This window comes from Hippocampus bargibanti, linkage group LG06, assembly GCF_051943395.1.
Source record: "Hippocampus bargibanti isolate YZ-2025 linkage group LG06, ASM5194339v1, whole genome shotgun sequence".
Classification (NCBI taxonomy): Eukaryota; Metazoa; Chordata; class Actinopteri; order Syngnathiformes; family Syngnathidae; genus Hippocampus; species Hippocampus bargibanti.
The window spans coordinates 16,870,746-16,886,450 of record NC_142739.1 but is presented as its reverse complement, the minus strand read 5'-3'; the positions used below and the strand labels follow the sequence as shown (position 1 = coordinate 16,886,450).

At 38.4% G+C, this 15,705-nt stretch overlaps 1 protein-coding gene across 6 annotated transcripts in view; it reads right to left on the bottom strand.

Moving 5' to 3' along the window:
* Positions 1–15,705, bottom strand: part of cobl (cordon-bleu WH2 repeat protein) — a 63,246-nt gene that overhangs the window by 31,400 nt on the left and 16,141 nt on the right. For 3 of the 6 annotated variants that reach the window (XM_088997998.1, XM_088997996.1, XM_088997997.1), the window contains exons 2-8: positions 15,172–15,354; positions 11,703–11,913; positions 10,314–10,542; positions 9,406–9,450; positions 7,086–7,174; positions 6,852–6,920; positions 1,843–2,016 (exon numbers count right to left, since the gene is read on the bottom strand). In XM_088997998.1, the coding sequence (XP_088854124.1) occupies positions 1,843–2,016; positions 6,852–6,920; positions 7,086–7,174; positions 9,406–9,450; positions 10,314–10,542; positions 11,703–11,913; positions 15,172–15,354 (1,000 nt within the window). The remainder of the gene's footprint in view (positions 1–1,842; positions 2,017–6,851; positions 6,921–7,085; positions 7,175–9,405; positions 9,451–10,313; positions 10,543–11,702; positions 11,914–15,171; positions 15,355–15,705) is intronic. The other 3 variants (XM_088998000.1, XM_088997999.1, XM_088998001.1) reach the window with 3 other exon arrangements.

The following is a 15,705-nucleotide window of genomic DNA, read 5'->3' as shown; positions in this document are numbered from 1 at the left end:
TCAAGGATGTGGACGGGGCTGAACCTGCCTGTTTTTGGGAATGTGCACGACAAAGATGATTGCCACAAACGCAATGAATGGTAAATCAGAAAACCTTTATTCGTCCCACAATGGGGAAATTTCCAGTCCACAGCAGCAATTTGAAAGGTAAACAAATACTCTTCAAAATAGCTTTATCTTTGGAAGTCATGGCTGACCAATGGTGGTTGGGAAGATAACATTAGCCAATCAAGCCGCATTCTGCAGTGCGGTGGGGTACATTATTTTTTTAATGAAAGAATACAGTACTGTACATCATAAGAATAGATTATGTTCAAAAGGGGATATGTTTATGCACACAACATATAAAGCGGAGGGATTTAAGTAAAAAATGAGTGTCAGTAAGTGGGTCCATCCTCAGATTCTTTGTAAAAAGTCACATTTTGTGCATACTGATTAATCTCAATGGATACTCCCCCTTTAATGAAAAGACATTGATAATACAATTTGCGTTTGTTGGTATAAAGCATTTCAATCAAGTTTGACAAGGACATTTAGAATGCGATCCATATTATGTTTGTTGTCTCACTTTACCCTGGCAAAAAGAGATTGCTGAACTATGAAGTGGATAACAAAGACAATTCATTGTTCTAAATTATTATGTTCTAAGAGAACACTGTGAGACTAATAAAGGCATATCCAATCCAATCCAATCGCACACACTGCAGTTTTTCGGCAAGTTTAGCTTTGTAGCTTGTCCACATGCTATGCGTGTAAATATAACATGTATTTTGGAGATGGATCACAACCCTCGTAATGATAAGTGAATCAGATAAACCTGAGATGGTCTTCAAAGTGCATTCTTATTAATAGTGCATGCTTGGATTAGCTCCACGTGGTTCGGGAAAGGTTGTCGCTGCTTTGAAAGTTCACACTCGCTTGGCAAGAACTTATGAAAATGATGGGCCACTCTGCGGCGAATGAAGGGCGGTAAAAAAATTGTTGAAGCAGTCGCTTCGGGTATTGTTCTCTTCTCCATTTTTAAAATTTCATTCATACATATTTTAGCAATAGTTTCCCAAAAATATTTCAATTAATTTCCCGATACCAAAGATTTCAGATATTGGCATAGACAACTGAAAATTATTGAGGTGTACAACAGCAATACACAGCAAAAACAATCGAAGTCATCCTTTGAAACCCTAGAGTTGGTACTTCGAAATGAACAGGAAAAACACAAAACACTGCCATGCTTAATTGAAAAAACAGCTAAACTAAATTATCAACAACATGATCACGTAAATCATTTTTGTGTGTCCTCCTGCCTGTTTTGATTTTGACGCATTTAACCCTCGGAATGAAAAAAAAGGACCACCTTCATTCATTTACTTGTTTATTTAGTTATTTATGTTTGTATTTATGTCTCTATTTTTATTTATGTTTATTTAGTTGGTTAGGTAGCTGGTTGGTTGGCTGGTTGGTTGGCTAGTCCGTTGGTCAGTTAGTTAATTCAGAAAGAATCAAAATAATAAAGCTTTTAATAGTCCCTCAATTGGGAAATTTGCAGTTAGTTGGTCATGTATTTATTTATTTGGTTATTTATTTAGTGTAATTTGAAATTCTCTATGCCCCTCAATTCTTCAAACTAAAATGTTTCTGGACTTTACTATTTCTAAATGGGGTATTTTTAACCAGTATTAAAAATAAACTGATGAACTGAAAATGTTTTGGACTTTATTTTCATGAGGAGAAATAGTCAGTTTGAAGTGGGCATTCCAGCCAGACTAAGTATTTTGACATAAATCTTATGTTGCTAATGTAATCTTAAGATTCTTACTTCCTCACTCTTATCTACCAACTCACCTGATAACTCCCCAAACTATTTGAGAAGGTCAGGGAATCTCCAGGTGGTGCTGGTGCCCTTCTCTTCTTGATGTCACAATTTGGTGATGTCCTGAGAACGTTCATGGCTGACTGTGACGGGCCTAAGGTACAAGGTTGATCCACTTTGTCGGGAACAGCTTGGACTGCTTGTGCCTACGGATAAGAAAAAATGTATCAAGTAAAACTTCCAACGTCCAAATATCCACTTGAAAACATACAGGAAGACAAATACAACATTTGTACTTCTATGATATGGAATGAATTTTAATAAAGCTGAGACAGTTATCAAATCCAACATTTAAAAAATATGGGTTATATTCCACATCAATGAAACAAAAATTAATTTAGATGACCTTGATAAAAATAACGGTACGATGCCATTAGTGCCCCATACCTTTTTTAAACATAACACTCAAGACACTTTTTACATGTTGACACTTCAGCCAATATCTCATAAGAAATTTGAGACAGGGGTCTTATGTATGTGTAGTGTCCAGCAAAATCCCAAGATTCTTTAAACCTCTGAAGTAAAATGTGCTCTGCCAAGTGTCATTGTCCTGAAGTAAGATAATTAAAAGGGGCGAAACTATTATTTTTTCCGGGGTTTCCGGGGCAGATCAATCTCTGTAGAGTTGTGGTAAAGATGAGGACATGAATGTTGGTGACAATGGGTTATCGTTTACTAACAATAAGCAATGTTACACTTTTTTTCTGTTCAGTGAACGTTTGTGGGGCGGAAAGGGATTAATTAAACAGCTTCTTCCCCCAAACCATTAACTCTTTGAACAGTAGCCCAAATGGAACTGTATAGTGCCTCTTTGCAATTTTTTGATGATACTAGTGCACCGTCTTTGACTGGAAACAAATTCTCTGTGCGTTCTGCATATTTGACAATAAAGATGATTCTGATTAATGCCTGCATGATCCAAAATATGGTGTTGATTGTTATATTTTCAGAGATTGAGGTAGAATGAATAGTGATGTAAATTTCAACTTTGATTGGCATTGTGTAACCGCATGTGGGACTGACGCGACTGAAGCATATCTGCGACTGTCATGCTTGAACCACTCCACCAAGAAATTGAAGACTTCATTACACACTTAGGGGATCTCTTACACCGTAAGAGATGACGAGCAGGCATGGGCCAGAGACGACTAACAATTGTGCTGTAAAAAAATGATAAAGACATGAAGGCTAATTGCCACTGATTAATTTATTTTACTATATATTGAAAAGGTTGACCCACTCCTGTACGGCTGAGAGCTTACACACGTTTTACAATATATTCGTTAACTGGGCAAAGTTTGAGGGTGCAGCAAAATTATCGATCAGGGAGTGTTTGTTTCAAACAACAAACTCAAAGCCCTTTGCGCATTTAAAAATATGTACAATACAGGTTTTCTTCAGGTTTTTTTAACTTTACATTGGGGGATAAACACTTGTGGCCTTGAACAACTATTAGAAGCTATCACAAAAAGCGTTCACATTTTCATTTTTTGTTGACAAGTTTCTTTTGGATGTGAAATTCTGTGCTGACAGAACCACACATTCTTTGAATAACAACAAGGTCCAGGAAAGGTATAAATTATAAATCTCACTCTTTGTGTTGCCTTGATTGACAGAGAAAGAGAAAAATGGAGGCGGTGTGTGTGTGTGTGTGTGTGTGTGTGTGTGTGTGTGTGTGTGTGTGTGTGTGTGTGTGTGTGTGTGTGTGTGTGTGTGTGTGGAAGAAAAAAAAATAATCCAAGTTAAACCTTGATGTAACTTATTTGCACCACTAAAAAAGTAGAATGTTCCCACCTCACCATAAACATCGTGTTCGAAGTAATATGAACTCTGTCTGACTTTTTCACCTGCTCCCCACTTCCTCACTCCGTGGTAAACAAACAGAAATGTGTCAAGAGCAAAGACAAAAAAAATAACTGGAAATGCGCCCCTGCATTTGGGACAAATGCTAACTCTAAATACTGAGGTACAACTCATTTCAACCCAAATATAACAAAAAAAAATACCAAAGGAGCTAGAAATGCCCTTTTGGCAGGGGAAACTGCACAACCACCAAGCCGGTAAGTTATGCCAGCTGGAGTGATGTGACACATTTGAATCTTGATTGTTCGAATATTGTTCGAATATTTTACCTGGTTATGTTTTAGCCATGACCATGTACGGAATATGTTTTCTGAGAAAGCCTGCCATGTTTTTTAGCATAATGTTGTTTGAAAGTTTTCAGACCATATACAAACTAGCACAACCAAGGCTACACGGTTGGCCCTAATTGAACAATTACAGATAAAATGAGGTTGTTGTGCAAATATAGCCAACTTCGGGTAATATGATACCTTCTTGTCGATAATGACCTGTTTATGCATGTGTATGAATAAAATATGTGCTTGGTCAGAAACAGATACCAAGCTCTACCAGAAACTCAGTTATGGTTAAGAACGAAAACAATACAATAGTGAGCTCCCACGTCTCTAAATGTTGACAATTTCAGCAAATAAAGGGATGTCAAAAGTGACACATAATTCAGAAGCCATTTGTTTACTGTTGTAATTTCTGGAGGGAAATAGTATATTCAGAAAGATGTACTGATGACATAAAATGATGTTAAAACTCAGAACAGTAGCAGGAACAAAAACAAAAGTTCGACTTTGAGGGACACAGAGAGAAAGCAATGGAAGTTGAACAGACACGTTAAATGGGGAACTTAACGCAAACATTCTTTACAATAATGTGTTCTATGTGAGGTCTTCTGATTCATGTTGCATTTTTGTCATATGAACCTAGCAGCAACATTTCTCGACTTAGGCATTTTGTCTCAAAAAAAATAATCACATTCCTGCCTGGAGCACAGACCACGTTATAAATAATTTTGGGGGGTTAATTTCCACTTTTAGCTTGGAAGCTTACGAGAGTACTGTCACTTGAAGTAACAGAGACAACGACTCTAATGAGATCTGGGGTGAGTTGTTGGATGGTTAGAGCTAAACTGAGGTACAGTTTTAGAATTAAACTATTGTGACTGGGATGCCGAAGGAACAGATGTCAAGCTACTGAACGTGTTTTATAATACCAGTGAATTGTTAATTTGGCCTGCAGACGCATGATTAAAATGGACTACAACCACATCACTAATGTCCAGCGAATGACAAATAAGACCTTGCAAGTGCAGCAGTGAACAAACATGGAAGCTAGTGTTTAATGATTAAGACTTTTGGTTCTATTCTGCCCTCTGCAGGACAACTAAAATAACGCACAATTTCACGTTTAATTGAATCCTTTCCATTGAATCATCACGTTTGTTGATCTTTCTAATGTAATCAGACAAAAAGACATCTCGGTTTAAAGGACAACCGGCATCACTTTTTTTGTACCCATATACCCAAAACATGCAGTATGCTATTTTTAGTCAAATGCAAAACACCAATAAGAATGAGTTAAAGTGTCCAAAAACTACTTCAAATTGAACCCGGAAGTGGCCAGTTTCAGAAGGTCCCGGCCCCTTGTTCCTGGTGCTCGAGAATCAAAACAATGGCTTCAGATTCGGAAAAGATGCTTTCTTGTAACTCATCCAGTAATGAATATGATTCAAATAGTTCTGAAGAGGAAAGCATAGATGTTTGCAATTGATTAAAGAATTTATTCCGGTCATTTTGATGCATCTGGAGAGAAATGTAGTGACAAACTCTTTAGTACTCACAGTACCCAAAATAGGCAGAAGACGGTGACAAAGCTCTGTGGAAATTGTCTCCTGGGACGTTTTGTAAGCGAACATGAAATACACTGTATACTTGGCGCGACACACAACGATTCACCATCGCGTTATTTATGTGTTTTCCTTCTAATTTCGCCATCAACACGGATCAACACGAAGTTTTCAGACCAAACAAAGGACAGCAAAATGCATTGAGGTGATGCAAGGTATGTCCTTTCTCGGTGAGGGGCGTTCCTTCAGTGACGTAGGGTGAGGACTCGTCACCAAGTCACAAACAAGACTTCCGGAATATTCAGCGCGAGTCTTAAAACGTAAAATATAGCTATATGCCGTGGAATATTTGTAAAATACGCTCTGTAGAAGTCATTTGAAGCCATTTTACAAATTATGGACACAACTTGTCCGGAGACGTCGGTTGTCCTTTAGGTATTTTTCTTCAAGTCATGACCACTTGAACGTGTTCCTAACATTCATTCACCGCTGTTGTAAGGAATGAATCAGCCCATTTCCACAGGCTAATAAATTCCTTCCATGGAGCTTGGACGCCCTCTTCTGGCGGCTTTTGGATTCAACACAAGGTTTTCAGACCAAACAGTACAGCAAAATACATTGACGTGATGGAAGGACTGCTACAATGTGTCTTTTTGTCGGTCAGGGGCGGTCCTTTAGTGACGTCACGTACGGACTCGTCACCAACTCAAAAACAAAACTTCCTGAATATTCAGCGCGAGTCTTAAAATGTAAAATATAGCTATATGCGGTGGAGTCTTATTAAAATACGCTCAGTAGAAGTCATTTGAAGCCATTTTACAAATTATGGACACAACTTGTCCGGAGACGTCGGTTGTCCTTTAAATTTCAATTTAAAACTATTACATTAAAAGTACATACACAAGTACATTAAATATTCAATTTGAATTCCACTTCCTGATCATATTGAAACTGAATTCTGAATTTTATCGAGTCCTAGAATGAGCATTAACATTGTACAATGTGCATCACCTGATGTTAATTAGTTTGATGCTCCTGTGAATGTGTTTGGAAATTGGTTAAATTGACATGATATACACAAAATAGCAGTTGCAAATGATGCATGCGCACACACACACACACACACACACACACACACACACACACACACACACACACACACACACACACACACACACACACACACACACACACACACACACACACACACACACACACACACACACACACACACACACGCACGCACGCAAACACATTTAAGTGAGTTTGCATCTCACTTACGGATCTTTGGTCTTCATTTTGGATTATTGTATCTTTATAGTCATCCATACCCAAATATGTATACTCTGTCTGCAAAAGGAATACACAGCATAGGTGCAAAATTCTGCATTCAAACCATAGGTGTGAGATGCCAAGATATTGCAGCTAGTATACTTGATATACAAGTAAAGTGTAAAAAAATGGCTAATTTCCACGACTCAATGTTTACCAATGAATGAGCATTGTCAGTCTCACCTTGGATTTCCTCCTCCCAAACTGGAAAAAACCCAAAAGTCCTTTCTTAGCTCCTCTGTCCAAACTGTTAGTGTCAGAGCAGATGGTATCTGGGAAAATAAACACATCATAACATAATTAAATACCAAATGGCACTTGGGTGCTCCAGAAGCGCTTTAAAGGACAACCGACGTCACTTTTTTGTTCTTTAACTGACATCAGAAAAACATTTTATAGAATCTAAAATACCCAAAACACGCAGTATGATATTTTTAGTCAACGCCAAGACGTCTTGCATTGCTAGTGAATCAAAACAATTGCTTCAGATTCGGAGAATATGCTGTCTTGTTACACATCCAGTTATGAATGTGATTCAAATAGTTCTGAAGAGGAAAGCATACATGTTTGCAATCTATTAAAGAATTTATTTGTGCCATTTTGAGGCAACATTGGGGCTAAATCTCTCAACCAAAAAAAGAGGCACAAAATGGCGACCTCCTGTGGCCACCTCCGTTTCTACAGTCCAATAAATTCCTTATATGGCGCTTGGACGCCCTCTTCTGGCGGCTTTTGGGTGCAACACGAGGTCCCCAGACCAAACAAGTACAGCAAAATACATTGACGTGATGGAAGGACCACTAGAATGCGTCTTTTTTACGGTCCTTTAGTGACGTCACGTACGGACTCGTCACCAACTCAAAAACAAGACTTCCGGAGTATTCAGCGCGAATCTTAAAACGTAAAATACAGCTATATGCGGTGGAATCTTTGTAAAATACGCTCAGTAGAAGTCATTTAAAGCCATTTTACAAATTATGGACACAACTTGTCCGGTGACGTTGGTTGTCTTCGCGCTGAATATTCAGGAAGTCTTATTTTTGAGTTGGTGACGATACCTACCATGATGTCACAGTAGGTATCATCACTGACCGAGAAAGCGACACACAATGCATTTTGGGTACTTTGTTTGTTCTGAAAACTTCGTGTTGATCCATGTTGATGGCGAAATTAGAAGGAAAACACACAAGTAACGCTATGGTGAATCGTTGTGTGTTGCACCAAGACTACTACAGTAAAGTCTCGTTATATCGATATCGGATATATTGATAGTCCCGGTTAGATCGATACTATTTCTATGCACGCACGGAGAAAATTACATGCAAACAGGGTCGGATATATCGATAGTCCCGGTTATATCGATATTTTTTCGGACTCCCTTGAATATCGATATAACGAGACTTTACTGTATTTGACTAGCTGACAAAAATTCCCAGCAGACAAATCAGCCCATTTCCAACAGAGCTTGGGCGCCATCTTGTGCATTTTCTGGGACGCTACATTGCATTCCAGACGCCTCAAAATGACACGGAAGGACTTCTTTAATCGATTGCAAACATTTATGCTTTCCTCTTCAGAACTATTTGAATCATATTCATAACTGGATGAGGAACAAGAAAGCATCTTCTCCAAATCTGAAGCCATTGTTTTGATTCTCGAGCATGGCGCGACATCAGACAAGGGAGCAGGACCTTCGGAAACTGAAACGTGAGGTCATTTGTTTTGGGACACTAAGTCATTTTTATTGCCGTTTTTCATTTGACTAAAAATATCAGCCTGTGTGTTTTGAGTATTTTAGATGCTAGAAAACGTTTTTATGATATCAGTTAGGAAACAAAAAATGGTGTCGGTTGTCCTTTAAGACAGATAAAGGGTTGGGAAAAAAAACTATTCATCAATTTTAAAATGAATGTGGGTGTCATTAGTCTGAAACAAATTTCAAATGAAATGACTTGAAACAAATTTATGACCAGTGATACAGTTCAGCATTGTTATCAGCAGAGGGCGCAACAGGTTTATTATTTCGACTGGTTCCAATGCGTAAATTCTTCCCAGAGTGAGGTATGAATCATGAGAAATCGTTTACGATTGAAAACCAGTAAAAATGTAAAGCAACGTTCTCTAAAGCAGTGATTCCCAAGCAGGTATCATGGCACAAAAGATCATTTGGGGTTCCATGGGAAATTACCCGGTATCCAATTATTCCAATTATATTATTTACCAACAACAAATAGCATTTGAATCAATCTATGCGAGCAATAAAAAGTGACAGGCCCTTCCATTATTTGGCATTTGGTACAACAATTTTATTGCCATTCATACAACATAATCTTTGTTTTAAGGTTTGACGTGAGATTAGTCTAGGGCCTAGACTAGACTAATCTAGGGTAAAATTGGTGCCTTGGTTCAAGTTTGGAAACATTGCTTTACAGTATACACAAAAGAACAAAGCTGGATCAAAGAGCAAGCAGCATTTTGTTAGGCTAGATTAATATCCAGATACCTGAAGAGTTTAAAGATGGAGTAGAAGCCATTTTTGGCTGCAGAACTAAGGGAAAAAATGAACAAAAACAATTAACCAGATTCAGCTTTTTGTAGTGAATCTATACAGCTATGCAGTAAATTATTCTGACTCATCTCATCTCATCTCATTTTCCGTACCGCTTATTCCTCATTAGGGTCGCGGGGGTTGCTGGAGCCTATCTCAGCTGTCTTCGGGCACAAGGCGGGGGACACCCTGAATTGGTTGCCAGCCAATCGCAGGGCACACAAGGACGTACAACAGTCACTCTCACACTCACACCTAGGGACAATTTGGAGGGGTCAATCTGCCTGCCAAGCATGTTTTTGGAGTGTGGGAGGAAACCGGAGGACCCGGAGAAAACCCACGCGGGTCCGGGGAGAACATGCAAACTCCACACAGGGAGGCCGGACCGGGACGCGAACCGGCGACCTCTGCACTGTGAAGCCGGTGTGCTAACCACTCGACTACCGGGCCGCCCTATTCTGACTCATTAAACAGTTATTTTATTTTGAGCTCTCCTAGGATACTTGCTAACCACACAAAACAGGATAATTTTCTTTTTTTTTTTTTTTTAAGTGGACCTTTTAAATGTTTGTTTTTTACAAGATAGCATAAAAATAAATTGACCAAAAAAACGAGCTTGAGGAAAGATAAAATTGCTAAAGTTTAGTGTTTGTATCGTTTTCATCATTTCTAGAATCCCTTAAATATGGCATGAAAGAAGGACCCATTTGATGAAATGATAATTGGGGTCCAGAATTGGATACATGTGCTGATGGAACAGACTGCATATTGAACCTTGGTTAAAATAAATGAACAAACAAATAAAAAGAAAGAAAGAAATACATAGTGAGAGGTCAGAAACATTCACATTTGTCAAGATTTACCTGGACTCTGAATATGAACATAGAGCTCATTAATTCCCAGCTGTCTCAAAGACTGATCCAGCGGTAATTTTTGGCGACTGATGCTGTCCTTAAGGAACTGGACGCACATAGGGTCAAACTCGCACTTTTCACAGATGACCGGTATTAGGGCCTGGAGTGGTAGCAATGGGTTGACGCGTACCACTGCCTTCTGGCTGCCATGATAGTTCACCATCAAACGTATAGTTTTCTGATGTGGAAAGAGGACAGTATGTTAAAAATATATACATATGAATAAAAAAATTGAATTAAAAAAAATAATGGGTCAGGATTTATTGAGTTTGATAGTCATTACTTTTATACACAATCTAAACTAGATTCAGTGGCTATCCCACAACAATCATAACACAATGGAAAATGCGCATGTAATTGATGAATATTTCAATTTTTTAATAATCGGAATTACAGAAATATATATGTCTGACATACATTTGATATACTATGCATACATACACATGTATGAAATAACATTATGATCAGGGAGTGTCTCAGGTGCAATAATTGTATGATACGCTGTACAAAGCAGAACTACATTGTTGGTTGAGGCTTCTACAACCATCAACCAACTGTGATTTAATTTTAGAGATTAGAATGGATTTTGATAATTTTCATGTGTAAAGTGAAATATAAACATTCACCAAAGTCACATTAACAATACCAAGGTATATTCAAATATTGCACCATGAATTACTGGTCATTAGGACAGCAAAGAGGAGACTGAGGTAGTGTAGGTCTCTGGCTTTAAACCAGTAGAGGTTTCCATGCAGTGAGAACTGAGTCTTGAGAGGGGTAGAGAAATAATGCATGGTAATCAAAGACAGCCCACTCATAAAATATTCAAACTGCGTGTGAAGAGGCATTGTGAAAATGGAGTTGAAGTGTAGAGGGGGGGGGGGGGAGAGAGAGAGAGAGAGAGACAGAGAGAGAGAGAGAGAAAGAAAGAGAGAGAGAGAGAGAGAGAGAGAGTGTGGGGGGGATGTATTAATAATAAAATGATAAAATTAATAACATTGAAAAACACCCTCCAACAAAAATCTATCTTACCATGGAGCCTTATAGCACTTGCCTTCTGCCAGTGATCAGAAGCAAAAGGTAGATTTGGGGGAGATTGACAAAGGACTTTAAAACCAAGAGCCATATGTGGTAAAAGAAAGAAGGTTCAGTTTCTCAACTTATTGAACAATTACTGGTACTATAATCATATTTATCTCAACATAAAAAGCCAGGTGGATATTTGAAATATTCAAAAGAAATGTTATTTCGTTAAAAATATCAAAAGACAAAGAAATTTTAATTTTGCAAACAAGACATCGCCCGTTTGGAATGCTATAATTTTCTTTACTAATTCACCTCAGGGACTTTTGGTGCCAGTTTGCGCACCACTTTCTCTTCGCGGGCTTTCTCCTTGATGAAAACACTGGCCACATTGAGGGAGCCCAGCAGCAGGTTGGGTTTGAATGCCAAAGGGTGGCCTTCAGGCGACGATAGTTCCAGGGTATGCAGTGCTGGATTTAGATGGTAGCGGCTACACAGGTCAAACAGCAAGTCCATCAGTGGCTTACTGAGGGAGGGGAAAAAAGAGTTAAGTTAGGGAGGAGAGGAAGTGTTAAAAGTGAAAGAGAGGGAAGAAGAGGGTGGTGAGTAACAGAGGGAGGGAGTTGGACCATGGAAGAGATGAGAAGATTGGATTACAAAAGCAGTCAAGCTTTCGTAGCAGTACATAGTACTGTATTTACTTGAAACAAAATAAGACACTTTCATCCAACTTTATAATCTTCAGTAACAGTGCATGTCCTTTCAATTATAATAACCTGGATTTGGATTGGATTGGATTGGATATGCCTTTATTAGTCTCACAGTGGAGAAATTTATTAGTTTCTTTTGCATCAGGAGTGTCTGCACATATTTTGCAGTGGTCACCCTTTTGCTGACCCTGTATACAAGCAGATCTAAAGCTTGATTGTACAATTCACCTGCATTATCCATTTTGGTGCCGAATTTGTTACTGATAATTTAAGAGTATCTGCTTCAAATTATTGTATGGTAGCCTTAAAGGAGACAAACTTCTTGTCTTTCTTACTCCATAATTTAAAACAGTTTGCAGATGTCTTGCCATGCGAGTGACTCGACTTGGTGAAATACCCTATGGATCAAGAATTATAAAATCCGCTATATTTTTTACCTTAATGAAATGTGCTCTTTTGACAGCCTCGCTCTTGAGACGTGATGATAGGTTGAGCGTTTAAACGTGGACATCATTCCTTATACACTGTGTCATGTGAGTTCTTTTAATTCATTTAATCAAATTTAGCAATGTTCTGAGGAAACGAAAAAGAAAAAGGCCAAACTTTTTTCGTGATGAAAAAAAGCAACTATTCTTTCATTTGGTCAAGTTAATGTATAAATAAGAAAATTATACTCTTCAGGTTTTGAATAAGATGTTCAAAAGTTATAAAATGGGTGCAACTCTAGGGGTTAATTACGTTCCAAATGCAGCGGGGAGTAAAGCCACAATTTTGCACAGCTTGGTCAGTGTTTTTTTTTTATAATGTGAGATTTTTAACTGCATAGTATTATCATAAAAAAAAATTCAGTGAACTGAAAACGCTTTCAGTGAATTGATTTTTTTTTCAACATAAATAAATATATTGTAAATTAGACACACCAAAAGGGAACAGTGCTGTAAACAACCATGCATAATTTGAGGTTTTTTTAATCTATGTATGTGAAATCAGGCTTCAAAATGATGTAAAATCAAGCCATTGCATCCATTCTACAACCCTTTAGGCATGTCCACTGAATATGCAGACAATACGTCAAGCTAAACCGTGATTTGTCAGGTAAATACCATCCATCTATCCATTTTCCGATCCACATATCCTCACGAAGGTTGAAGGGCGTGTTGTTCAATCATCTTGCCAAGCATATTCTTGGCATGGGGGCGGAAACCGGAGGACCCGGACAAAACCCATACAAGCACAGGGAAAACATGTAAACTCTACAAAGGATAGCCAAAGCTGGAATTGAAATTACGACCTCTGCACTGTGAAGTTGGCATGGTAACCACTCGCCTACCAGGCTGCTCAGTTTAATACCACTACTGCAAATGTAAAAAATCAAATTAGGGAGTTCACCTTCAAATATGATGAATGTGGACAATAATCATGACATTGGAACATGCCAACTATCACTGATAAACAGAAGTGGACATTTGTACCTATCTGTTGGTACAGATGGAAGGTCCATCAATTTGTCACTGGTGGACTTCCATATTTGCTGACAGAAATGTTCCAAACTGTTTCTATATAAATGCAAATGTGTGATGTTACTCTAATAAACATTCTATACTAAGGGTCCTAAATCAACAGTGACAAAATGTACCTTAGTATTTTGAAATTAATGAAGAGAGTGACCAAATGAGCAGACTTGAAATGATGACTCTTTCGGGTCTGTCCGGCATTGATGAATGACATACTGTAAATTCACTGATGCGCCCACCACCGCTTATTGGTGAGGACATAATATGACTTCCAAGTGCCAGTCGCACATCCACTAGGTAGCTCAAGTTCACGTAAAATGTGAGAGGCTTGACCTATGCTGAAAAACAGTTACTTATAGGACAACTGACGCCTCCGGACAAGTTGTGTCCATAATCTGTAAAATCACTTCAAATGACTTCTACTGAGCGCCTTTTACAAAGATTCCACGGCATACAGCTATATTTTACATTTTAAGTCTTGCGCTGAATATTCAGGAAGTCTTGTTTTCGAGTTGATGATGATGCCTGACGTGACGTCATGTCTGGAACACCCCTGACCGAGAAAGCGACACAGAATAGTAATACATTTACTTTACAAGCGCCTTTCTGAACACCCAAGGACACTTTACAACAAAAACAATACACAAAACAGTAAAATCATGACTAAAATAATAAATAATAAAACAGCAGATTAAACTAGACCATGAAAACAAGTTTAAACAGGTGGGTTTTTCAGGTGAGATTTGAAAGTAGGAAGGGAGTCAATGTTACGAATGTTGGTTGGAAGTAAGTTCCAGAGTTTGGGAGCGGATCTGAGGGCCGGAGAGGGAACGGAGATTTGAAGTAGGTCAGACAGATAGGAGGGGGCAAGGTTATGGATGGCTTTATGTGAAAACAGAAGTATCTTGAAATCAATACGAAGTTTAACAGGGAGCCAATGGAGCTGCTGGAGGACAGGAGTGATGTGGTGAAAGGAGGGGGTTTTAGTGATGATCCGGGCTGAGGAATTTTGGATCAGTTGGAGCTTATGGAGACATTTTTGATTGCATTTTGGGGACTTTGTTTGGTCCGAAAACTTCGTGTTGATCCGTGTTGATGGCAAAATTAAAAGGAAAACACATAAATAACACGATGGTGAATCTCTAAAATTCAATATTACATTGTACTGAGTCTTGACAGGTTTTCAGCAATTATAAACACATGAAATATTTAACAAAGGCCACTGTTGAAGTGGTCGGTGGTCAATGAAAGCCTTATTCGGTACCAGGGCAAAATCTATTATGTTCTATTAAAAAAATTGTGGCAAGAGAGTTAACAGCTCAGCTTCCATCTGTAAGCTCTCAGGGACAAAGCCTCTGCTGAGACTGAGAAAAGGACCTTGAAAAAGGCCCCACTGATGACCGTAAATGAAAACAACATCAAGGACAACCATCAGCCAGGATGAAAATGACCTTAAAATAGTGCACCTTCATGTAGATGTGCAAGTTTTCTATTTTTTTTTTTTTTTAATGATTTATACTAAACACATTTTAAAAGTAAGATAGAATGTGTCCTTCTCACCTTCCATCCTCTGTGACATATGTCTGGTATCCCTCTGGTAGTGTCAACTCAAAATCCACAGAGGGCCTCATGATGTTCTCTTTGGATTCCATACCCAGTGTCCCACCAGCATCAGATACATTGTTTACAAAAATGTGACGAGGGGCCACTGGTGGGGGTGGAGCCCGAGCCTTCATTCTCCTCCTAAGTGGCAAAGTGAATAGAAAATAATTTCTAAAAGGTAATTAAAAATGTAACAATGCACAGAATACAAGAAACAACAAATACACTCGTAACAACTAAAAATTGTGGTGACAGCAAGGCTGATCCTTGATGGAAGGAAAGAAAGTCTTTCAGGAACACAAAAAAAAACAAATAAATACAATTACGAGGAGCTGCAAGCATACAAAACAAACCCGTAAATGGCATATTGTTGCCCCGCAGAATGCCTGCACCACGATCACTTCACTTACTTCAGACAAGATATGCCACATCATGTGTTAAGTTCTGACAATATAAATGCACAATGCTGCTTATGGAGCAACTGTACGATGG